Source organism: Bactrocera oleae, chromosome 3 (genome assembly GCF_042242935.1).
Source record: "Bactrocera oleae isolate idBacOlea1 chromosome 3, idBacOlea1, whole genome shotgun sequence".
NCBI lineage: Eukaryota > Metazoa > Arthropoda > Insecta > Diptera > Tephritidae > Bactrocera > Bactrocera oleae.
This window is the reverse complement of record NC_091537.1, coordinates 56,030,031-56,056,944: the sequence shown is the minus strand read 5'-3', so window position 1 is coordinate 56,056,944 and position 26,914 is coordinate 56,030,031. Positions and strand designations below refer to the sequence as shown.

General features: G+C 34.5%; 1 protein-coding gene across 3 annotated transcripts in view; it reads right to left on the bottom strand.

Annotated features, from left to right (window-relative positions):
• Cdk5alpha (Cdk5 activator-like protein) overlaps positions 1-26,914 on the bottom strand; it is a 172,754-nt gene that overhangs the window by 121,994 nt on the left and 23,846 nt on the right. For all 3 annotated transcript variants that reach the window (XR_004976568.2, XM_036362956.2, XM_036362957.2), the window contains exon 3: positions 12,463-12,600. Coding sequence is in view for 2 of the 3 variants with exons in the window: in XM_036362956.2 (XP_036218849.2) it covers positions 12,463-12,600 (138 nt within the window). In the remaining variant the exon portion in view is untranslated. The remainder of the gene's footprint in view (positions 1-12,462; positions 12,601-26,914) is intronic.

Below are 26,914 nucleotides of genomic sequence, written 5' to 3'. Positions count from 1 at the left end.
AGGGAAGCGATGACAATCGCCGATCGTTCGTTTGCTATTTTTCGGCACAGCTCGGATTTTCTACCAATAACACAATGTATTGACGCTGATGAAAGCAAAAAACGTGAGCTTCGGCCAATTACAATATTTTCCGTGTCAACGAATATTTCGTATGAAACAATGAGTGTACATGAGTTTATATGCGACCGTTTGGTCTTTTAAGATGATATCAAATATTTTAATGATATAATAAAGCAAATAAATTTTTGTATAAATAAATAACTTATCAAACCTATATTAACTACATATTTAGGTATTAATACAAACCTCAATTTATTATATATTTAAAAAGATTTTATACGATTTATCAGAAAATGGTTACGTGCTTTGATATCAAATACATATATAGTCGTTTGTAAATAAACGAATATGTAATCGTACAGTTCTTAACATTGAAAGTAACATCATTTTGCTCATTTAATACTGAAAATGCTCAATTCTGATATTTTCGAGTCTCCTGATGTTAAACTTTGGTGAAATCCGCTAATAATTTCTTGTGGGAAATCTTCAAATCGTGATGAGTACACCTCCAAAAAAGCGGAAAATTTTAATCGGCACTTCATAAACCTTCTCTATAAATCTACGTTCTCTGGTACGAATACCACGCGCTGATGGTTAAGTAGAATACAATGTACAACAATCTAACGATATCATTCAGTCACGCAATGTACAATGAAGCATTCATTGCAATTAAAGATCATTGCATTGTTATTGCGAATTTACCAATCAGTCATTTCACTATGAGTTCATTCAATCGCAATACATCTGGTTTAATCAACACAGATATAAATCGTGAACTGCAATATGATACTGTCGAATTGGCAGCGACTGTTGCTAGCAATGCTTCAATTCTATATAATGAACAAAAAACAATTTACGACCGTATTATGTTGGCAGTTTTGGCAGGGCAAGGGGTTTTATTATTATTATTTTTTTTTTTTGGTGTACATGGTGGAACTGGCAAAACATTCCTTATTTCGCTACTTCTTGCTGATATACGACCAAAAATAACATCGTATTGCGCGTCTGGCATTGCGAGATTTTCGGACTGCTGCAGCTGCCATTAAAGATGTACACACAAAGTATACAAATCTTGAGTGGCTGGCAGAAGGAGCGGATTTAACAGCAAAAAATCTCGACATCAATGGATTAATTTCAAAGCTACAACAGTTGTCTTATTGTCATCCAAATCTATCGATGATGTTTGCTATGTCAACTAGGCTGCGAATTATCCAGTAGAATTTTTGAATTCATTGGATATGCCGAGTATGCCACCGCACCATTTACAACTGAAGGTTGGATCTCCGGTTATTTTGTTTCGTTATTTCAACTCATCACGGCTTTGCAGTGGCACAAGATTAGTCCTTAAAAAATTAATGAAAAAAATTGTCGAAGCCACCATTTTAAAAGGCACTTTCTGAAGCGAAAATGTATTGCTGCCACGAATCCCTATGATTCTTACAGATGTGCCAATTGAATTTAAACGCACTAAGTTTCCGATTAGATTGGCATTCGCAAGAACGATCAATAACTCACAATTCCAAACGTTTTATATGTCTGTTTGTTGGTGCTTACCATGATAAGTATATATATAAGTGATTAATCTTTGTTTATTTTTAATTAGTAGTAGAAATATGAAATATGAATTATTTTCGATGTATAGATATCTATTAATAATTGTAATTTAGTATACATGTGAATAATTTATTTATGTATATGCATACTTTAGTTTGCGAATTTTTAGACATAAAATTCGAATATCTATATCTAGAACTATAATGCTGGGAACTATCATCGAGGCAAAACCGTAGACCGCACCAGCTGATATGACCAATCTTATTACAGCGCAATGTAAATGAACACTCACCACCGCTTCTACTGTCCACTTCTACGGACTGTGCGGTAGGATATCCGCGAAAATTGGATTTTTTCCCGTAGAAACGAGAGAGCTGATTGCTTTCTTACAACACAGGGTTGCCTGTCTCAATACTTTGTAGAAATTAAAAAATTAATTAAATATATTTGAATTATTTCTAAACTAACTCAAAATACATTATACATTTATTTATAAATAGGTAGACTATATTTCATAGTTAGATTTTAGTTTTGAGCTTTTGCATTATAAAAAATTATAACTTAAAAACTAAATTACTGCTTCCAAAATGAAATGAAAACAAAAGCGAACAACTGATTTCTACGTTGACACACGGACATAACTTTTGACAAGTTTTGTTTAATACGTTCGGTAAGTACCAGGGATAATGGGATGCCCAACTCTTTCCAGTGTGAGAGCGCCTCAAAATTAGCGTTTTTTATAACATTTTCCATTGTAGCCGGATGGTACAAAATAATAATTTTTGGGAATTTAAATTAAAATACCCATCATTTATTAAGATTAAATATTATTATACATGTATCCGTTAAACATATGCAGAAACTTTTTATACTCTTTTTTTTTTTGTGATTTTGTGTTTTATTAAACAATTGATTTTTGAACTTTCAATACGTAATCAAAAGAATAAATGTATTAGCTCTCAATTAATAAATGTTTTTAAAAATTTTCAATTGAAAATCAATACCACTTAGCATGGCATCGCGCTCTCATTTCCAGTGAGAGACGAGTTGGGCATCTCCTTATCTCTGGTAAGTACGGAAGGGAGGAACGTCGGTGACTGTTTCCTGTGTAAACTTATTGAAAACCATATGAATATTTAGTTCCTTGTATGCCTATACAAGTGGTCGGCATTTCACAGAACAATTGTTCAAGCTGACGTCAGGCTCATTCACATACAACTTACCCAATTGCGTGACAGTTCATACCAGGGATAATGGGATGCCCAACTCTTTCCAGCGCGAGAGCGCCTCAAAATTAGCGTTTTTTATAACATTTTCCATTGCAGTTAGATCGGACAAATAATAATTTTCGGGAATTTTAATTAAAATACCCAACATTTATTGAGATTAAATATTAGTATACATGTATCCATTAAACATATGCAGAAACTATATAAACACTTTTTTGCAATATATATATTAATACAATTGATGTTTGAACTTTCATCACCTAATCAAAAGAAAAAATGTATTAGCTGTTAATAATTTTTATTTGAAAATAATACTACTAAGCATGGCATCACAAAAGATTTCATCACATAAATTTAAATTTCGTGTTTTCTTTCGTTTTCATAGATTTCCAATATTTGTTAGTGATCTTTAACAGCAGCAACACATCTCTCTATTCACAAATTTTTCTGAAGGATTTCAATCTGGCCGTCCCTCTTTTTCCAATTGCTAAACGTCAGACCTCCTGAATTTTGACAGTTGCCTGAGTTCAGACGGTTTTGACGTTCAGCAATTGCGCTCTCATTTCCAGTGAGAGATAAGTTGGGCATCTCTTTATCTCTGGTTCATACTGAAACAACGAAGCAAAGAAGGAAAAGGATATACGACAATGAACTTAAAGAGTCCTTTCAGTGTTTCTCTCTAATAAAACGACTGTTGCATGGCATAGCGTAAAAAGATGATAGTTGCCCAACATTTTGCTTGGATTCGCGTCGAAAACTTTTTATATGAACATACTCATTCAACAGCATAGATCGAATTTTTCTGTCAAAACAAATGTCTGACGCGAAGCTAAGTAAAAGTTTCATGTGAATTGGCTCACTGGTATACCAGGGAAAAAGGGATGCACAACTTATTCCAGTGTGAAAGCGCCTCAAAATTAGCGTTTTTTTATAACATTTTGTGATGTTGCCAAATCAGACAAAAAACATTTATTACGCTTAAGAATTATTATAGGTTGGCCATTTAATATATGGAGAAACTATTTAAATCTTTTTTTATGACTTTATGAGATTTTAAAACAGCCGACTTTCAACCTTTCATTACTTAATAAAGTAATTTTAACGCATATCACGACTGTGCGCATATCATTAATTATTTTGGATGTGCTACTTAAATTGTAATTCTGCTTGCATATATGTGCGAAAGTGTTAAAAAAAAGCTTTTGATAACAGTAACAAGTGTTTAAATACGTGTTTCGATAATTTTCGATTTATCGAAATTTCATTTTTAAATTATTTTGAAGTAACGACTTATCAATATCTATGATAGTTATAAATAAATATAAGTTATAAATAATATCGACACGGCTTTATTAAAATGAATGTTTATGTATTTTGGCTCTTTTTGCACTATTATATTATATATATTTTATAACTTATGTTTTTTTTTAATAGGCGTAAATTTTGGTTCAGACGTTTAGGTGTTTCTGAAAGATTTGAAGAATTTCTTCAACATATTTTTGCTTACGAGTGACATTTTTCCGAATATTGCGCCATTCCGGATATTAATTAAATAATCTATGTTACATTTAACGCCTCAAATTTTTTTTGGAAAAGTTCTGAGTATTGAAGATTTCGCTTCCCAAATGGAACAATCTGCCTCAAATGCAAAAATACAGGTTGATTGAAAAGTGAGTAGTACTCATTATTTTTAGCTCCAAGCTCAAGTTGGTACATCTGTCGTGAGAAAATATTTAAAGTTACAAGTCATTCTGTCAATTAATTCTTTGTTTACAGGCCTTTTAAAGTTAACGTGTCAGATAATTTTTTTATATGGAAAAAAATCAAATATCATGCAGTGATTCTTTGTTTTGAAAGGTTTAAAAGCAAAGGAAATTTATGAACAATTATTAGAAGCATATAAGGAGTCCTCGCCTTCAGAACGCACCGTTGAATTTTGGGCTGGTGAATTTACACGTGGTCGTACTAGGCTTGAAGACGATTCACGCGAAGGACGACCAAAAACCGCAACCACACCAGAAATCATTGAGCAAGTTCATAATATTGTTAGTGAAGATCCAAGTTTGACTAAGCGTGAAATTGCTAATGCCATAGGCATCTTAGACGAATGAGTACTTCATATTTTACATGGAGAATTACATATGAAAAAGCTGTTTGGAAAGTTAGCCGTACACGTTGACAAATCAACAAAACCTGGATCGAAAACCAATTCCTCAGCATAATTTGGATCGTTTTAAGCAGAATAAGCCCGATTTCTTGCGTGTTTTATGACTATGGATGAGACTTGGATCTACCACCATGATCATAAATTGAAACAAGAACGTTTACAGTGGACTGAAGCTGGTTGTTTAACTCCAAAGAGGGTGAAGTCATAACGATCAGCAAGGAAGGTTATGGCATCAGTTTTTGAGATGCAAAAGGAATTTTTTTGATTGATTATTTGCAGAAAAGTAAAACTATCAGCTCTGAATATTATTGCAGCCTTTGGATCAGCTGGATGAAAAAATTCGTGAAAAAACTTGGTTTACTGCATGAAAAAATAATTTTTCATCATGACAATGCACCTGCTCACAAAGGTGTTTTAACATTAACAAAATTCAACGAATTCTAGTACGAATTACTTGAACATCCATTGATTCCGAAATTACTACCTCTTCAGATACCTGAAACAATTCCTTCGTGGAAAGCGTTTTTCGTCGAATGAAGAAGCTACAAGTATTACAGCCGTAGGCAGGTATTTTGCAGAGCTTCCGGAAAGTCATAATAGGGATGGCATAGAATTATTGGAGGATCATTGAAATAAATGTATTGAAGTTAAGGGAGAGTATATTGAATAAAAATATATATTTCGTACCAAAAACAGTATTTTTTCATTTCGAGTGCAGAAATATATACACATAGCATACAATAACAAGTAAAGAGGCTTTGCGAAGTCTTATGAAAGAAGAATGGTCCCAGATTACAGCTGAGGAAACAGATAAATTGGTAAGATAAATGCCAAACAACGCGGCTTTCCAACAAAATATTGAATTTAATTTTTTCTTTATCATTTTTAATACTTTTGTAACTAGTTTTAAAACTGAACGCAGACTTAATGGTGTCTATGTTTACTTCTCCTTACACTAAAATCCCGTTATCACAAAAATGAAAATAGCGAATAGAAAAAATGAAATACATTTTTGTTTTTGCATTAAAAACATTAAGAAGAAATACTTGTAGAAAATTTGAACTGAATTACCTATTTACATTGTGTTTTTACTTCACTTCAAAAATAGTGTCGGGTGAACGCAAACATATATTCGAGCGCCTTCTGTATCAACTAACAACACAATTATTTATAATTTGACTAGTATTGTGGAAAAAAATATTAATCAACAATATAGATAATTGTATTTTTAGTTATGAGCATTTTAACAACTTATATATCAAAAAAAAACTTTATTTCTATTCATACATATGTATGTTCTACAAAGAAAACATTAAATTCTTACGCAATATTAAAGGGCATATAAAATCATTGATTTTTGGTTCATACATACAGTTACTGACAATATATATAAACAAATAGATGGTTCCAAAATAATAGGCAATCTATATTGTGACGAACACGGATGATAGGATGAAAACGGATTCACGATAAATTGCCAAAAGCAACTAGACAGCGAATTTGTTGTTGCCCGAAAGTTCCAGTGGCGAACTATTGTTAAAGATCTACCATATGAGGGCTGCCGGCTTTTGCAATTAAAATATAAGCAGGAAGTTTTAAGCTTGGATAATAAGTAGTTAAGCGTTAAGTTGTTGGAATTAGAAATAAAGATAAGTGTATAGCCATTCAATTGGGACTTTTATTTAACAATCAAGTGATCGAACTCAAGTGTGAGTTACAAGGTAGACGATTTATCGAGAAATCCGTTACAATTAATGCCAGAAGTGGGATTGTCAAATAAATTCCCAAGGAGTAATTATTTGAAAATGGCCAAGTTTAATGATCTGAAGCTTTCACATCTGAAAATGGAGCTGGAAATACGTGGCTTGGCAACAAAAGGAATAAAGTCTAAATTAAAGTGACGGTTACGAAGAGCCATGAAAGCAAAACACATTAATGTTGGGGAATATGTCTTTCAATTGGAATTAGTGGAAGAGACAATAAAGATACGAGAAAAGGAAGTGACTCAATGTTCATTAGAGGTTATTTATGCTGCGTTGGAATATTTCTAGTAGTGTTTGTCAACACAGTTGTCAGCAGCGAAACAGCTGGACGTGCGTATGTCAGCGCAGGTGTCCTCACAGTCAGAAGAGCAAGAGGCTTGTCTACCAGCACAATTTTCCTGACAGTCGGAAGAGCAGAAAGCGTGTATATCAGTACAATGGTCCTCACATTCGAAAGAGCTGGACGTGCGTATATCAATACAGCTTTATTCACAGTTGGAATAGTAGGAATCGTGTGAACACATGGATCCTCACAATCAGAAGAGAATGAAGCTTGTATACCAGCACAAGTGTCCTTGGAGTTGAAAGAGCACGAAGCGTGTATACCAGTAGAAGGGTCCTCACAGTCGGAAGAGTAGGATAAAATTAAAACTGAAAAAGATGACTATTTGCAAGAATATCCAGAATTGCAAGGGGTAATGCATGAAGTGGAGTTGAACAAATGTTTAACGAGTGGAGAAATAACTAAAGTTGGTATGTGAATGCGAAAAAGCGAAAATGAGCAAACCTCCCGAGTACATATGGTTGTTTCGAAAGTTAGAATTCTTCAAGTTCTTAAAGTACAGTACTAAAATCCAAAAGGAGGGCACATGAGAGTTACGAAAACCTTACGTTCTGATCAAGAATGGAATCTCGAGTCAGCTTTAAGTCAAGGGATGTACCAGGAACTGGGTTTCTGGCGAATTCGTAGTTGCCAGAATGTTCTAATAGCGAACTTTTGTTAAAGATCTAGATCAGATCTAGTCAGAGTGTTGCCGTGTAAAGAGCAGTTGAGCTATAGGCAATAAGTTGTAAACTCGAATAACGAGTAATAAGTGATAAGTTGTTGGAATAAGAAATAAAGATAAGTGTATAGCCATTAAATTGGGACTTTTAGTTAACAATCCAGTGATCAAACTCAAGTGTGAGTTGCAAGGTAGACAATTTATCGAGAAATCCGTTACAATAATATTTGACCGATAAATTTCGGATACGTTTTGCCTGCAATCTATTCCTTTAAAAACACCATGATGGTAGGTCTGTTACATTTTACTGTCTTTATGTTCAAATTAAACAAAAGTGTTAATTTGTTGCCGTGACAAAAAATTAGAATCAAGGATTCAAAATATAAATTATAGGCGATATTTAGTAAAAAATGTATTGTAAGTACCATAGATACATAATCTGTAGGATTTTTGTTAAAACTTCACATTTTGTTACAATTATATACATTATATAGTAAAATTTGTTGAAGAAATGGGTCAAGGAAAGCATTGCACAGCGATAGACCTTAAGCTTACAAAAAATTTGCACAATAATGGATAGGTAAACAAGAAATTTCAAAAACTTTAAAAGGATTCCAAAAATGTGTGTTAACTGCTTCTAAAAAAATTCGCATTAAGTCGACGACCACGAAAAACAACGTATACGATGACAATTACAAAGAGATTTTATCAAAACGCGATCCTTTCAAGTCCTCTGTAGCTATCCAAAGAGAATTGGAATTTCTTGTTGTGCCGAAAAGTTACAATGTTGACAAAAAGACAGCGGAACAATCAGATTACTTCTGTTTCAGGACATATCAATACGACCGGTAAAGAAAATGTAGAAAAATGGCGTAAGATTCCTTGGTCCGATGAATCAAAAATTAATATGGTGGGTAGCGATGGATAATATTGGGTTTGACTTCCAAAAAATTCTGAAATGAATTCGCGATAACGACAGCTGGTTGCTAACTAGACATTGAGAAAACGGTCATAAAAATTATAATAGGTATATTCATATATCCGTTTACCATATGGAGAAACTATTTAAATCCTTTTTGGTGATTTTGTGAAATATTAAAACAATTGATTTTTGAGCTTTCATTACCTAATAAAGTGCATTAAACTTATTGGCTCTACATTAATAAATGTTTTTTATCATTTTCAATTGAAAATTACTACTTCGAGGCATGACACCACACAAGGTTTTATCACATACATTTCAAATTCGCGTTTTTTTAATTTTAATTGTTTAACAGTTTTTGTTAGTGATCTTGAACAGCGGCAACAAATCTCTCCAATGACATGAGAGTCTGGTTTCTATGATATAATAAGAGAGTTCCCGCGGGCAACGGGCTGCAGATCACTGGCCTATGCTCTAATCTTGACTGTAGCTGACTTGTTACGCCGACTTAAAAACCAGCTCCTGGCTAGTAAGGCGCCGTTCACACACGGACTCTTTTGTCGTCCAAACCTGTATATTGTATACAAAGGGACGACGAGGAAAGACGAAAGGACCATACCGCTCGTGCTCGGTGGCAGGCTTTATGTTCTTGGACGCAATAGTTCGCTGTTACGCAAAACGGCATTCCTTTTCATTTTGAAATATTTACCAAGAGATTATATTATTTGTCAGAGCCAAACATGAACCAAACATGAATGAATGAAAGCTGGAGGGTATTTTCAATGTGGCCATCAGCGCCGCACTGCAATCGCAAAGTAAAATTTCGAAAATAAGCTAGAATAGCGTACAAACAGGTTGCAGCCCACCTCTGTAAAGGTCAAAAATTTCCTATTACTATGTGCGCACCGACACAAAATTCGTGTTTTCATAGACAAAAGAGGTTTTCACGCGAAAACTTGTGTTTTCATCCATACAAAATCTGTCAAACGAAAACACAGTTTTCGCTGAAAACCCCTTGAAAACTTACATTCATTATAATCGGTGCTTGCTCTAGTTTAATCGTCGATATTATTAGAAGACATATTTTAACAGCCCTAAATGTCAGTTGACAATTTTTTTACATTCCATAGTTGGCCTAAACGTACCCTACAAGAAACTGCTGATGGGTTCACCAATACACTCACATTTGATATGTCAGTACTGTTAATTTGTTTTTGCATTTTTAAATTCAGAACTATCCACTGATTGGAGAAAGACGTTCGCAGAGCTATTGAGAGGAGGAGATGGCATCAAGTGAAAATTTATTTTTATATTTTCATATTTTATTATATTTTTTGTTGAATTCCTTTTTATATTTAAGTATATTATTATAACTTATTTTGATTAAAAGTTTGAATTTTATTAAAGAAATAAAAATTATATTATCTAGTGCGCAAAAGAATTTTTCACTTCTGATAGCGTTTCAGTCATAACTGACAATTTTCAGTTATGACGGATTTATGGTCAGCAATGACTCAGAAAAAACAAAACAAACAAACAAAAAGAAAGAAAGGCTCTTAAGAATATGAAAACTTTGTTCTGCGCGCTGACAAAGTTTTTTCAGCTATGACTGTCATATTACCCATCAGATGACCGTCACTGTTCTTGTAGGGTACATAACAAATGTAAACAAATAGATGTGTGAACTGATCCACATCCCTGTATTCTCCTTCATAGACTCTGCCCAAAATGAAAAAAAACACCCACGCATTTGTACACCAACATAAATATCCTGGGCAGCCTTTATGAAAGCCAACTTGGAATCCGTCGTAATAATTTTAGGGTTCAATCCAGGTTTGATAGCTTTCAATTACGACAGCATACTACGGTATAGTTGCTTCGATTTTTCAGACGACAATGTAAATATGAGAGACATAACTTCTCTATGTACGCTATACAGCTGGTAGAAAATCGAAGGAACGACATGAAATGTTCCGTCGGCAAACCAAGTATCTGATGCTTGAAGATAACTCAAATTACGCTCAGTTGTAAAAATAATATATCTTCCACGGCGATTATTAGACAGCTCTGGTGAATCACATACCCAGTATTCAACTCCGCTCCACGCCTTACGATACCCATCGGGAATTATTAATTCATTAATTGATACAGTATTAGCAGTATCAGCTCTTATACGAAACACAGTACGACATAAGCTCGAACGATTACCAAGTACACCGACAGTAGACGTTGAGGCGGTGCTAACTGCAGCTGCAACGATGCTGTTTGATGGATTTCTCGTTACTTTAGCCTTTCGACGAATTTTCGCACGCAATTTTACAGCTTCGATTTTAGCAGGCTTCGTAGTAAAATTATTGTATAAACAATCTTAAAACATCATAAAAATGTATCATCATATTAGACAAATAATATAATGTAACATTATCTATAATGAAACAAATACTTACCGTTCCGGGACTTAGACGTAGTATAACACCTACCAATGCACGTTCCCTTGGTATAATAAATGCACCGCCAAATAATTTCATTATCACCATCACGATAATAACATACCACCACCATCACATAAAACCCTTTTCGCAAAATGATTTCTTTCCTTTTTGATTAATTTTAAAATGGAGAGGCATTTTATTGTATTATTAAACAACGTTGCAACACATCAACAATGCCTCGGAATATCAAATTACTGCAAACTAACCGGTGAAAATAATAGAAGCGACCTTCACAATAGTGAAAAGAATATAGGGAAGGAATAAAGCATAGAGTAGAGAAAATAAAAAAAATAAATAGACATAATTAAACCACAAAACGGTGGTCTTCACCCCTCAACCCCCACCAGGGGTTTCACTCACCCCTGGTAACTTTTTGCAATAAAAACTTATAGTGGGATATATATTTAGCATGAGTGTTAAAACCACGAGAAATTTTTGCATAAAAAATTATTGCTGAGAAATTTTAACGTGAGAAATTATGTATGTATTATGTGGTAAATGTTCCACTAGTTAATGTTAGCATTAATAGTTTTCCTGAACGGCGACAGCTATCTTGTTTAATTCAATAACTACACCATTCGTAGCGGCAGTGATTTTTTTTTTTTATTATTTCTGTGAATACAATTGGATCAGTCCTCTTACTAAAGCATAGCGGATGGATAGAAACTTCGGAAGCTGTGTGGCGAGTACTGGAAAGCATGGGCATGTCTAGGGACGACCATGTTTTGAGAGAGAGGGGATAGGTAATAACAATTAACTGAACCGATCTTTCGAATTGATAAAAATGCAATTAATGCAGTACGAGTTTATTGGCTCTTTGTGCAATCGAATCAACTTTGCCATCGTCGAGGCGACAGTTGCAAATTCGTCCCACGGAGTCAGCAAATTGGTAAAACAGTGTTGGTCAAAGAACGGCAGCGGCAATAGTTGTAAATAGAAATTGTTATAAATAAGCTTATTAACTTTATAAAAAACCAATTTTGAACAAAAAAATTAGCTATAATGTTATTTCAGCTATAAATCGAGGATACTCGATTTTGTGTGAAGTAATCAAAGTATCATTATCGTGAGCAGTTGCAAAACTCTCGTAACCAATCGTATATTCGTATTATAAATTAATAAATATATTTCTTATATCCTAAATACCTTTCCTATTTTTTTTGGATGGACTAATTAAAATCACTTTAAAATAATGATTAGTTTCGGCTTAAAATAATGATTAGTTTCGGTTTCGGCACGTCTTATCAGAATATTATTAAAACTATACTTACTTGCCAGCCCTGAAGTAATAGGCTTCTATCGACAGCTCTTAACCACATGACGGCATCTCCGGCTTCAAAATTTTTCAATTTTTTACATCGGTAATGCAAAAATATTCCCAAACATTTCAATAGCTCCGAGGTTGATGCCTAGTAATTGAAACATATATAAACTTTTATTAATTTATCACTTAATCAAAATGTAGCAAACATTTTAATCTATAAGAATAGTATAAGTTTTAGATTGCATATCAAGAACTATATTGTGTTATTTGCGATCTAATCTTTTTTTGACGATCTAACCTTATATGGATTGGAATGTAGAAAGTTAAGTCTATTATCATTGTAGAAACACCGATCTAACCTTATATGGATTGAAATGTAGAAAGTTAAGTATATTATCATTGTAGAAACACCTAATAGAATTATTAAAAACAATATTAAGTATTATGAGGATGGAAAAACCAGTACGCACAATATTCAAACCACAACTATTACATTGAAAACAACGAACCAACTTTTATCAATTACTGCAATATATTGCCTGCCGAGGTACAAAGTACAAAATTCTCGTTGGTGAATATAAAGAACTTTTCAATATGCAGATCCACATATGTATTTATTATATATGGCGCCTTTAATGTGCGTAACGACAACAAAAGGAGGAGATTTATTCCAGGTGGCTCCGGAAACAGGATGTGCGTTTGTATCGACCGGAACGACAACTTACTGGCCAACCGATACCAACAAAATACCTGATGTAATATACTTCTTTATTACTAGGAAAATATCCCGAAATTTTATCGAAATAGAAGCTAGATCTAGCTCTGATCATTCCCCAATATATTTAACAATAAGTAAAACAGTCATTAAAAAAGAACTAAATTTGAAACTATACAACAAAAATGCGGACAGAACTCCGTTCAAACATAAACTGCCCACAACTAGGGCTAGAAGTTGACAGATTTACAAAAGAAATTCAACAAGCTGTTTGGGATAATATTCCAAAGATGAAGCGGGTTCAAATTACCCCAAAGATATAAAAAATTTCCGTACCAGGAAAAGAAAGTAACAACGAAAATGGCAACAAACACGATCATAAGTTGACAAAACCAACCTTAATTAATAAACAGCTGAATTAAAGCGAAAAATTACTCGTACTAAGAATGAGTCAATACACAAATCCTTATTTCAACTATCGGCTGATAAAAAATATGATTACTCGGTATGCAGTAATACATGGGTAAGACGAAATTGTGATAAAGCAAATGCATTCGCAACACATGTAGCTGAAACTTTTCGTCCAAATGAGAGTAGTGAAAATACGTTCCCCAGTAATGTTTAACCAGATCATGCAACAATCCCAGCAATCTCCATTTGTGAGCTCAAAAATTAAATTAAAATGCTTAAAAGTTAGGTTAAAAAAGCATCCGTATTCGATCTAATAACAGTTGAAGTATTAAAGCAGTTACCGCACAAAATTTATTAACGCTCACCTATCTTTTCAATTCATCAAACCGTCGTACGCATTTTCCAAATCTGTGGAAAGTTGCAGAAGTTGCCATGGTTTCTAAACATGGAAAGGATCCTCACATAGTTTCGTCATATATACCAATTTCACTACTTCCGCAAATCTCAAAATTCTTTGAAAGATTAAAATATATCATCGCTGAAAATCCCATTCCCATCGCATCAGTTCGGCTTCAGAAACAGTCATTCTACAATAAAACAAATTCATAGAATAACATTTAAAATAGAACCCTGGAAGAGGGAAAAGTGTGTTTAGCGGTATTCCTTGACGTTGCGCAGGCGTTCGATAAGGTGTGGGTGTGGGCTGGGTTATTTAAAAACATTGGTCTTTAGCAATAAACCAAACTCTTTTCAAGTTTTAGTAGTCAACATTTAAGGTGCTAAGCGTTATATATTAGCATAAAGCATAAATATTATTCAACGTTTCCAGAATCAGGTACTAAGAAGTATTGTTAAGACTCCCTGATACATCAGAAATGATGATAGGAAGAAATAAAATTTTAAGCAGAGGCCCACTATACAAGTAAAAGACTTAATGAACATGTGAATGAGGAAGCGAGAAATCTCCACTTAGACAGATGTCTCTCTAGTCGCTTATGTCGAACAAAACCACATAATTTAGTTGGTAGTTGGAATACCAAGAAATTCAAAGAAGTAAAAATTTCTTTGCTATCTTTGTAAGCTACTAAAATCAAATTGCTCTTTGGTTTGTAAAACTATTTGTAGTGCTAATAAACATTGTTATAGTTTTAAAAATGTATGTAATAAAAAAAGATATCCTCTCCTGATTCATAGTGGTACTGATTCTAATCTCGGTCCTAGGGAATTTTCTGCAGTGTTTTTATACTCTCGCAACCTGTTGCTACAGAGTATAATAGTTTTGTTCACCTCACGGTTGTTTGTATCACCTAAAACTAATCGAGTTAGATATAGGGTTATGTATATATAAATGATCAGGATGAAGAGACAAGTTGAAATCCGGGTGACTGTCTGTCCGTCCGTCCGTCCGTCTGTCCGTCCATCTAGTTTTTGGATCCAAAGCCCCTGCAAAAGAATTTTTGCTTTGGTGATTAGTGGGGCTAATAATCTAAGGGGATCGAAAAGGCGAACAGATACTGACAATATGTTTCGTTTAGTGGCCTGTAGATCTGTAAAATTGGCATCCAAAACAAATCCTTTTTCGGCAACCAATGGATTCCTATTGTTTAAGTTGAGTTTTTGTCATTGAAGCTTAAGGACTTTTCAGTGCAGTCACTGTCAAATAATTAAGGGTGGTTCGAAAATCACTTCGTTAAAGTGAATCCAGCCAAGTTTTATATTTTAATTACCTCACTTCTTATAAGATCTACAGATTCAAAATTTTCAGATTCCGTTAATAAGTCATCAACATAAAAGTCTCTTTTAATGGCCAATGAACCGAGTGGATACTTAGTTGTATTAGCATCGCTGATCATATATAAACACCGTGTTGCGAGAAATGGTGCAGGTGCAGTGCCATAAGGGACGGTGTTAAGTCGAAAAATTTGAATTTGCTCTGAGGGATGCTGTCTCCACACAATAAGCTGACATTTTCTGTCTTCTTTATGCATTAATATTTAACGGTACATTTTAGTAATGTCTGCCGTTAAAGCGTACTTATGTAAGCGGAAACGAAGAAGAGTTGAGTAAAATTCTTCTTGGAAGTTTGTTTAATGCTATGTGAAATGAAGTACAACTCGATGCGTCAAAGACAACACGTAATTTGTTTGTTGTGCTCTCGGGCCTTAAAAGGCATTGTGGAATGAAGTAGTGTGGCTCACTCGGATCTTATTGTTCGTGGGGCTCATGTGATCCAGTGCTCAGTATTCATTCATAAAGTCCAGATACATTTTGCGAAGTTCAGCTTTAAAGGGCATTCTGAATTGAAGCCGTCCTAAAGGTAATACTTCTGTGGTATTAACGAAAAATGTTTCTATTTCCTCTGGTGTAAATTTGATGCCATTTGTTTCTGAAGGTAATTCTTCTAGAGTCCGAAATTTTTCGACTACCGAATTAATTGACGTTAACTCTTCTTCAGCTTGGCATATTGTGCTAGTTACAGAAGAAGGAGGGCTTAGATGGCTGACATTTTTGCCAAACACAATCCACCCTAAAAGGGTTTTCTGTAGCGTTGGTTGATTAGAACCACTTTTAATTTGGCCAACTACTATCCGATCGAAAAAGGTTTCTGCACCCACTAAGATATCAATTTTTTTTGATTCATGGAATTCTGGATCCGCCAATTCATTATTATGCGGAATTTTCCAGCCATTAACATTGATGTTATGATCTAGATGATTAGCCGAAATACACCGCATTATCCAGAATTCAGCCGTAAATTCGTAATTATTTACCCGCGACTCAACCAACGCGGTTAATTTCTTATTACGCTTAACGTTTTGTATTGGCGTCGAATCCGCAACTTCTGAGCCAAGTCCTCCGTCATAAAGTTGACTTGGGAGCTTGAATCCAGCAACGCTCTCGCAGGCAGGCATTCTCAATAACTGGTTCTCATTTGAATAACTGCTGTCGCCAACATTACCCGATCCGGCATACTCGCTGTATGCATAGCATATCTGGTGGATGGTTGCGGATGAGGTGCTGCGGGGAAGGAAACATGATACTGGTGCAACAACGTGTGATGGGGCCGATTATGTACGCGCCATCGATCTGCTCTGCACTTTGATACAGTATGTCTCTTACGCAAACAATTAATGCATATGAGCACCGATTTCACAAACTCGAACCTCTGTTGTACCGGAAGCGCCATGAAAGTGGGGTAGGCAGTTAAATGATGCTCCTTCGACTTACATTGTTGACAAGTTGGCTGCTTAGTATTTGCAGCAACTAAAGCTGACTTTATCCTGTCCATGTGTTGCTGCTTCATGTGATTTCTGCTGGTTGCGGCTACGAACACGACGCTCCTTCTGCTGAAATCTTCTATTCAAGGTGTCTTCACGGTCCTTCCATAGTGGTAACTGGTTGTAGTCAAGTTGTTCTTCCCACTTGGATCGGGTGCCAGAATCAACCTTTGTCATGACTATGTGTATAATAATGGCGTTTGTTATTTGTTTCTTATCGCCAAGCCATAGCAATGAGTCATAAACAGCAGACACTTCATCGATCATCGCACGCAGTGAAGGTGCTGAAGGCTTTGGGATAGTTGGCAGCTCAAAAAGTTTCGAAATTGTATTGAAAAATATCAAACATTTATTTTCGTAAAGCTTTTCGAGACTTGCCAATGCCTTTGGATAAATTTCATCCGACATTTGAAACGCTTTTACTAGAGCTTCTCCAGATAGGTAATTAACCCAGTAGTTAAATTTTTCAATATCTGGGATAGTTGGATCATTATGAACCAAACTCTCAAACAAACTAATGAAATTGTTAAATTCCGAATATTCGCCCTTGAATTTCGGCAAATTCGGAGTCTTGAGTTGTGAGACGTTACGAAAGATGTTTCGGCAATTGACGTTCTATTTTTGGCTAAAATGGTTTTAATTATTGATTTCGTTTCAACAATTATGTCCTCTAACTCCCCTCGGGCCATGTCATCTTCTTCAATCTCTTCAATTTTAGATTGGTATTTCATTAACTTTTCACTGTATAAATTTAATATGTCGAGCCGGCATTCCAATTCAATTGAATCTAACGACATGGTTTTTTCCAGAAGACCCGGTTTTAATACGCAAAATGCTACTTTTCGCCACCGTCCTTCTGTAAACTCCTTACATGGAGAGAAGCTGGGGATATTTGGCTTTGGCTTGCTCATTTTGGCTTTTTGATTTAAAATTCACGATTAATTGAAAAACTTTGGCAACAGAAATAAATCTGGATATTGGGAATAGATTGACGAGAACGAAAAAAAGGTATCAATTCCCAATTACACGAAAACCCAAGCGTAAGAAATAAACTCAAAATGAGCAATAGCACAATTGTAAAAATTGAAAGCGAAAAAATAGTATGCAATTTACCAAAAGGTCGCACCTTAATATAAATGAAAATGCTACCACAATCCCAGAATCCTTTCACATTCACTTCAATACAGTATATATGTGTATATATATAATATATGTATTCAAGGATGTATAATATGTACAGTATATAATATTATATAATATAATTGTATGTGAACAGGGGAGAGCCAAAAACTGAAAGAGTGCGTTTGATTTGTGTTAATTTTATTTTTATTTTTAGTTTTTTTGTTTGTACCATAAATTTTGGCACAGGATGCAGCGGCAGTTCTTCCCACGATGGCAGCGGAGTAATGGCAGCAGCGAATTGACGGCAGCAGCGAAGTGATAGCAGTAGCGGGGAGATGGCAGTAGCAGCGTAATGGCAGCAACGAAGTGATGTCAGCAGCGGCCATTTGCACTTTTTTATTTCTTTAAATCATTTCACTTGTACTTCTATATTACTGTTTCCTTTATATATAATTTTTTGCGTTTATTTGGTACTATTTGTTTTTGGTTTAACACATTTTCTTTTTTTTCACCGAAAACCGAACAACGAGAAATCAATGTAATATTAATTTTGCGAAAAATTGGTTTGTGTAGTTTTAAAATTTAGTCACGCATATGTCTCTGCTCGGGCGCTATGAAAATTTCTCAAACGTTTTAGAGAAAAACAAATCAATTTGGGATGCGCGACTGTACTATGAAATTTCCAATTGCCTGTGCCGAAAATTAATTATATGTAAAATTATGTGACCGATCAAAAATGAGACGTGGATCGTGCTTCTGACGTAAAAGGAAGCTCGAAACGACATTAGAAGAAATCCAATAACATTCATTCATTACTGGCTGACATTGGCTTCCATTCATTTAGCTATATCAAACATTGCTTTGTTGTTAGTTCGTAGAAATATAATATATTTAGTTTCAAGTCAAGGTATTTTCGTTATTCTGAGAATTAACTTGTAGTTTTTATGTTGTTTTCGGTTACCTCTGGTTTAGAAGGCGATATCTGAACCTCTGAATATCTGGCGTTTTCTTTATTAACCCAATAATTAAATTTAGCTTCATTTAGCTCTCATTTGAGTTATTAACTAAGTGAGGATAAATTAAGATGGTCGAGAATATGACAAAATCCATTCACAATCTCGTCGAATGATGAATGTTGAATTATTACGCAAGATTTTTTAATATAAATTTTGCCAACACCTGAATATATGTCCGTAGCCTTGATCATTGAAAATTGTATTAGTATAAAATGTTCGGTTACCAAGCCTTTTTTTTCATTATTACTTAAGTTATCACTTGAGCGGACGGACAGACAGACAACCGTTAGGTGATTAACACTATTATACAAGAAAAACGACTTAGGCTAATCCATCATCTCTCACTTTACCACACGTGTTCCTATGCCCAAGGATGCAGATGTTGAAGATGCTGATATTGAATTATCGACTACCAATATACCCATAAATACACATACATACAGGTTGGTTGAAAAGTTTCTGCGCTCGAAATGAAAAAAATGCTCTTTTTGGTACGAAATATATTTTTTTATTCAATCTCCCTTAATTTCAATACTCTTATTCCAATGATCCTCCAATAATTTTATGCCATCAAAATAATGACTTTCCGGAAGCTCTGCAAAATACCCGCTGTAATAGCTTCTTCATTCGAGAAAAAACTATTTCCACGAAGGAAATGTTTCAGGTTTCTAAAGAGGTAGTAATCGTTGGAAGCCAAATCTGGTGAATACGGTGGATGCTCAAGCAATTCATACTTTAATTCGTTGAATTTTGTTATTGTTAAAACACCTTTGTGAGGGGATGCATTGTCTTGATAAAAAATTACTTTTTTGTGGTGCAAACTAAGTCTTTTCTCATAAATTTTTTCATCTAGCTGATCCAAAAAAATCTTCTGCAGATAATCAATCAACAAAACTCCTTTTGCTCAAAAAACTGATGCCATAACCTTCTTTGCTGATCGTTGTGACTGCACCTGCTTTGGAGCTGACCAACCAGTTTCAGTCCACTGTAAACGTTCTTGTTTCAATTTAGGATCATGGTGGTAGATCCAAGTCTCATCCATCGTCATAAAATACGCAAGAAATCGGGCTCATTCTGCTTAAAACGATCCAAATTATGCTGAGGAATTGGCTTTCGATCCAGGTTTTGTTGATTTGTCAACGTGTACGGCTAATTTTTCAAACAGCTTTTTTATATGTAATTCTCCATTTAAAATATGAAGTACTCATTTGTTTAAGATGCCTATGGCATTAGCAATTTCACGCTTAGTCAAACTTGGATCTTCACTAACAATATTATGAACTTGCTCAATGATTTCTGGTGTGGTTGCGGTTTTTGGTCGTCCTTCGCGTGAATCGCCTTCAAGCCGAGTACGACCACGTGTAAATTCACCAGCCCAAAATTCAACGGTTCGTTTTCAAGGTGAGGACTCCTTTTACACTGTGTAACAATTGGTCTCAAACTCCTTTTGCTTTTAAACTTTTCAAAACAAAGAATCTAATCACTGCGCGATATTAATGTTTTTCCACATTAAAAAAATACTTTGACACGTCAACTTTAAATGGCTTATAAACAAAGAATTAATTGACAGAATGATTTGTAACTTTGCATGTGTTCTCGCTAGTAGCTGTGTTTGAAGCTGATAGAGCTATTTCTTGGTGAGAGACCAGAAACTTTTCAACCAACCTGTATATTGATACAATATTGAGTTTATATATAAAATATATATAATATGATAATATTATATTATAAATGTGAAAGTGAACCATTTAACCGCAACATGCATAGAATAAGAGGTTATGACAATTATTAAATCATATGGTTATTGTTCTTGTAGCTGCAGAAAACATTCCTGAAATAAATTTGAAGTATGCTGGCTGACATCAAGATTTTTCCAATTTGAAATAAAATTTTAATTAAAAAAACAAGGGGTGTATATTAGGGTGGAGCGCAAAATTTTTTTTTGCTTAGCCTGAGGGTAAAACTTGTAGATTATAAAAAAAGAAAATTTTTGGAAAAAAAATATAAAAAATTTTAACATCTAGAAGCTGTGCAGAGACCTCTTTCGGCCATTTAAGAGTTATCAACTGTAAAAAATTTTTGTGGTCATTATTGGAGTTTTAAAATAAAGTCTTAAGCGACAACATGTTTTCCTTAAGTGTTAAAATAAATTTTCAGTCAATACCGTCAAATTCGGTCATTTTTATATAAATGTGATGAGTTTACACCAAAAAAACTTTTAACTCGAAATTTACTCTAAAAGTGAGTGGGACGTAGACGTAGGCGTTAAACATTGTTTTTATAATCTACAAAGTTAACCCTCAGGCTAAGCTAAAAAAAATTTTTTTTCGCTCCACCCTAGTGTATATACATATAATTAGTTATCTATTATTACAAAAACTCCAAGGGGAAGTTGCTGAGGAACAGAATACTGACAACGAATTATTAGATCTCAAATTTGGCGGTCTAGAGCATTTGGTGGGATGCAACGAATTTAAAACTGAAGTGGTTGAGTTTGTTAAAGATCTGAAGTATACATAAGTTGATCACGTAATCGAGGGTGGATTGGTAAAACCAACTGAAACAAGTAAGGAAGGGCTAAGTTCGGATGTAACCGAACATTTTATACTCTCGCAAAGTCAAATAGTATACTCGTTTGAGATTTCTTTGTGGATTGACTGATATTTTCGGTAGAAGGTCAACTATAGGCACTGGGGTCCACATATTTAGTACTTGGGGGCTTAAACAGTTTTGGTTCGATTTAGACAATTTGAAAAATTGACAATGAAAAAAATGCTCTTTTTGGTACGAAATATATTTTTTTATTCAATCTCCCTTAATTTCAATACTCTTATTCCAATGATCCTCCAATAATTTTATGCCATCAAAATAATGACTTTCCGGAAGCTCTGCAAAATACCCGCTGTAATAGCTTCTTCATTCGAGAAAAAACTATTTCCACGAAGGAAATGTTTCAGGTTTCTAAAGAGGTAGTAATCGTTGGAAGCCAAATCTGGTGAATACGGTGGATGCTCAAGCAATTCATACTTTAATTCGTTGAATTTTGTTATTGTTAAAACACCTTTGTGAGGGGATGCATTGTCTTGATAAAAAATTACTTTTTTGTGGTGCAAACTAAGTCTTTTCTCATAAATTTTTTCATCTAGCTGATCCAAAAAAATCTTCTGCAGATAATCAATCAACAAAACTCCTTTTGCTCAAAAAACTGATGCCATAACCTTCTTTGCTGATCGTTGTGACTGCACCTGCTTTGGAGCTGACCAACCAGTTTCAGTCCACTGTAAACGTTCTTGTTTCAATTTAGGATCATGGTGGTAGATCCAAGTCTCATCCATCGTCATAAAATACGCAAGAAATCGGGCTCATTCTGCTTAAAACGATCCAAATTATGCTGAGGAATTGGCTTTCGATCCAGGTTTTGTTGATTTGTCAACGTGTACGGCTAATTTTTCAAACAGCTTTTTTATATGTAATTCTCCATTTAAAATATGAAGTACTCATTTGTTTAAGATGCCTATGGCATTAGCAATTTCACGCTTAGTCAAACTTGGATCTTCACTAACAATATTATGAACTTGCTCAATGATTTCTGGTGTGGTTGCGGTTTTTGGTCGTCCTTCGCGTGAATCGCCTTCAAGCCGAGTACGACCACGTGTAAATTCACCAGCCCAAAATTCAACGGTTCGTTTTCAAGGTGAGGACTCCTTTTACACTGTGTAACAATTGGTCTCAAACTCCTTTTGCTTTTAAACTTTTCAAAACAAAGAATCTAATCACTGCGCGATATTAATGTTTTTCCACATTAAAAAAATACTTTGACACGTCAACTTTAAATGGCTTATAAACAAAGAATTAATTGACAGAATGATTTGTAACTTTGCATGTGTTCTCGCTAGTAGCTGTGTTTGAAGCTGATAGAGCTATTTCTTGGTGAGAGACCAGAAACTTTTCAACCAACCTGTATATTGATACAATATTGAGTTTATATATAAAATATATATAATATGATAATATTATATTATAAATGTGAAAGTGAACCATTTAACCGCAACATGCATAGAATAAGAGGTTATGACAATTATTAAATCATATGGTTATTGTTCTTGTAGCTGCAGAAAACATTCCTGAAATAAATTTGAAGTATGCTGGCTGACATCAAGATTTTTCCAATTTGAAATAAAATTTTAATTAAAAAAACAAGGGGTGTATATTAGGGTGGAGCGCAAAATTTTTTTTTGCTTAGCCTGAGGGTAAAACTTGTAGATTATAAAAAAAGAAAATTTTTGGAAAAAAAATATAAAAAATTTTAACATCTAGAAGCTGTGCAGAGACCTCTTTCGGCCATTTAAGAGTTATCAACTGTAAAAAATTTTTGTGGTCATTATTGGAGTTTTAAAATAAAGTCTTAAGCGACAACATGTTTTCCTTAAGTGTTAAAATAAATTTTCAGTCAATACCGTCAAATTCGGTCATTTTTATATAAATGTGATGAGTTTACACCAAAAAAACTTTTAACTCGAAATTTACTCTAAAAGTGAGTGGGACGTAGACGTAGGCGTTAAACATTGTTTTTATAATCTACAAAGTTAACCCTCAGGCTAAGCTAAAAAAAATTTTTTTTCGCTCCACCCTAGTGTATATACATATAATTAGTTATCTATTATTACAAAAACTCCAAGGGGAAGTTGCTGAGGAACAGAATACTGACAACGAATTATTAGATCTCAAATTTGGCGGTCTAGAGCATTTGGTGGGATGCAACGAATTTAAAACTGAAGTGGTTGAGTTTGTTAAAGATCTGAAGTATACATAAGTTGATCACGTAATCGAGGGCGGATTGGTAAAACCAACTGAAACAAGTAAGGAAGGGCTAAGTTCGGATGTAACCGAACATTTTATACTCTCGCAAAGTCAAATAGTATACTCGTTTGAGATTTCTTTGTGGATTGACTGATATTTTCGGTAGAAGGTCAACTATAGGCACTGGGGTCCACATATTTAGTACTTGGGGGCTTAAACAGTTTTGGTTCGATTTAGACAATTTTTGGTCACAAGGTGGCATACTTTAATCGCATTATTCACGCAAAATTTTATCCCGATACAGTAATTTTTGCCTGATTTGCATAGTGGAAAGTGAAAGAATCAGATGGAATTTAAAATGGTGTTATATGGGAAGTAGGCGTGGTTGTAGTCCGATTTCGCCCATTTTCGCACTATGATATAGAAACATGAAAAGAACGTTATGCACCAAATTTGGTGAATCGGTTAAGCAGATCTCAAGATATGGGTTTTCACCTAAAAGTGGGCTGTGCCACGCCCACTGTTTAATTTTGAACGCGGTTCCTATAAAGTCATCTCATACCATCCCAGAGATAAAATTTAATGTCTCTGGCGTGTTTAGTGCTTGATTTATCGCGCTTTTAGTAGTTTTTAACAGTACCGTTATATGGGGAGTGGGCGGAGTTGCCACCCGATTTCAACTATTTTCACACCGTCAATAGAAATGCTAAAAACATTTGCTTCCAGTGAATTTTGTTATTATAGCATTAGCGGTTTAGGAGATATGCACATTAAACCTATTAGAGGCGGGACCACGCCCACTTAAAAATAAAAAAATTTAACTGCAGATGCCCCTCCCTAATGTGATCCCGTGTACCAAATAACAGTCTTGTATCTTATTGCGGAGCTTAGTTATGGCAATTTATTTGTTTTTGATTAATGGCGTTTTGTGGACGTGGCAGTGGTCCGACTACGCCCATCTGCAATACGAACCGTCTCACGGTACCAAGAAACATGTCTACCAAGTTTCATAAAGATATCTCAATTTTTACTCAAGTTAGAGCTTGCACGGACAGACGGACGGACGGACGGACGGATGGTCGAACAGACAGTCACCCGGATTTCAACTCGTCTCTTCATCCTGATCATTTATATATACATAGCCCTATATATAACTCGATTAGTTTTAGGTGATACAAGCAACAGGTTGCGAGAGTATAAAAATAGTGAAGGTGATGACCCAATGTGAAAAAAGACTTAACATAACATATAAATGGGCAAACCATTTTAATATCAAACAAGTAAGGAAGGGCTTAGTTTAGGTGTGACCGAACATTTTATACTTTTGCAACTTGTAAAGAACAAAGCCGGCTATATACCTTCAGGTGTTGCTAAAACTTTATATCACAAAATGTAGCGAAAGGGTTCAACTTTATTGTTCGACGAAACCGTGGATTACAATCAAATTTGGTATCATATTACCTTCATTTGAAGGTCATAGACTCACTTAGTTTTATTACCATAAAAATTATACTTAAATCATCTTCAAATGTGATATGTAGGTATATGTGATATAAACACAACCGAAAAGGCTAAATATTATATATTTAGTTGATGTGAAAAATGTCATCCAGAGGATCGAAATTCATTAGGGATATGAGGTTTAGACCAAGACCAATGTCATTTATATTGAGCGCCAAACTACTTGTAATAACTTAAAAAAAAACGTTTCCACTTTATTTTATTACAATAATATAAATAAATTAATAAAAATGTGTCATATTTATATCGGGGCTAAGAAAAGCTCTTCCCCGATTTTATCCATTTTATGCACAAAGATACACTGTTATTAGAAAAAATTTCTTTAAATTTTATTAAAATAACTCACACATTGGCCGATACATTTGTTATAAAGTCAACTGGAAGCTCGAAAACCTTTACCCTTTTTTATATTATTCTTTTCATTAGTATATCGAGGCTAAGGGAAGGGACACAAGGATATATTATTATTAAAGAAGCATCTTCCCCTAATTTGAACATATGTATCTCACAGATTGACCGATAATTTCGGCAGAATGTCTGCCAAACGCACTGGTGTCCACATATTCGGTATGTGGAGGCTAGAACAGTTGTAGTGGAATAAAGGAACCATTTGTGCAAAGTTTCATCCGAATATATTCATTGGTGCTTGATTTGTGGACTGGAAAGTGCAGGAATCATATGAAATATTAAAGTAGGTGTGGTTATAGTCCAATTGCGTCAATTTTCACATTTTATGTTAACATAGGATTGTCAGGATAATGTTTCGCACCAAATTTGGTTGAAATTGGTCGAGTAGGTGCGGAGATATGTGATTTCACCTCAATGTGGGCGGTGCCACGCCCATCGTCTAATTTTGACCGCGGTTCCTATAAAGCCCTCTTGTATCCTCCTGGGTGTAAAATTTAATGTCTCTGGCGTATTTAGTAGTTTTTAACAAAACCGTTATATGGGAAGAAGGCGGGGTTAAAATACAATTTAATCCATCTTTACACTGTTGGTTTTGATAGGATTTTTCCTAAGCGAATTTGGTTACTGTAGCTTTAGTGGTTTAGAAGATATGTACATTAAACCTATTAGAGGGCGGGGCCTCGCTCATTTTTTCAAAATTTTTAACCCACAGGTGCCATTTATTACTGTAATCCTCTGTACCGAATTGCAGGTTTTTATCTTTATTTAGTGCTTAATTATGGCGTTTGACTTATAGCGTTTTGTGGGCGTGGCAGTAGTCCAGTATCTTAATTTTTACTCAAGTTAACGCTTGCACAGACGGACAGATAGACAGTCACTCGGATTTTAACTCGTCTCATCATCTTGATCATTTATATACTTATATAATAAATATACTTATATGTATAACCCTATATATTATATAACTCCATTAGTTTTAGGTGATACGAGCAACCGTTAGGTAAACAAAACAATTACACTCTGTAGCTACATGTTACAAGAGTATAAAAAATGTATCCAAAAACATTTGGAAGAAGCCAGAATGATATGCTTTTTTGTAAATCAAATTTGAGAATGTTAAAAAAATTAAAGTTTGTGGAATAATTTGAAAAACTAACATAAAAAAATGCAAAGAAAACGTCTTCGTTA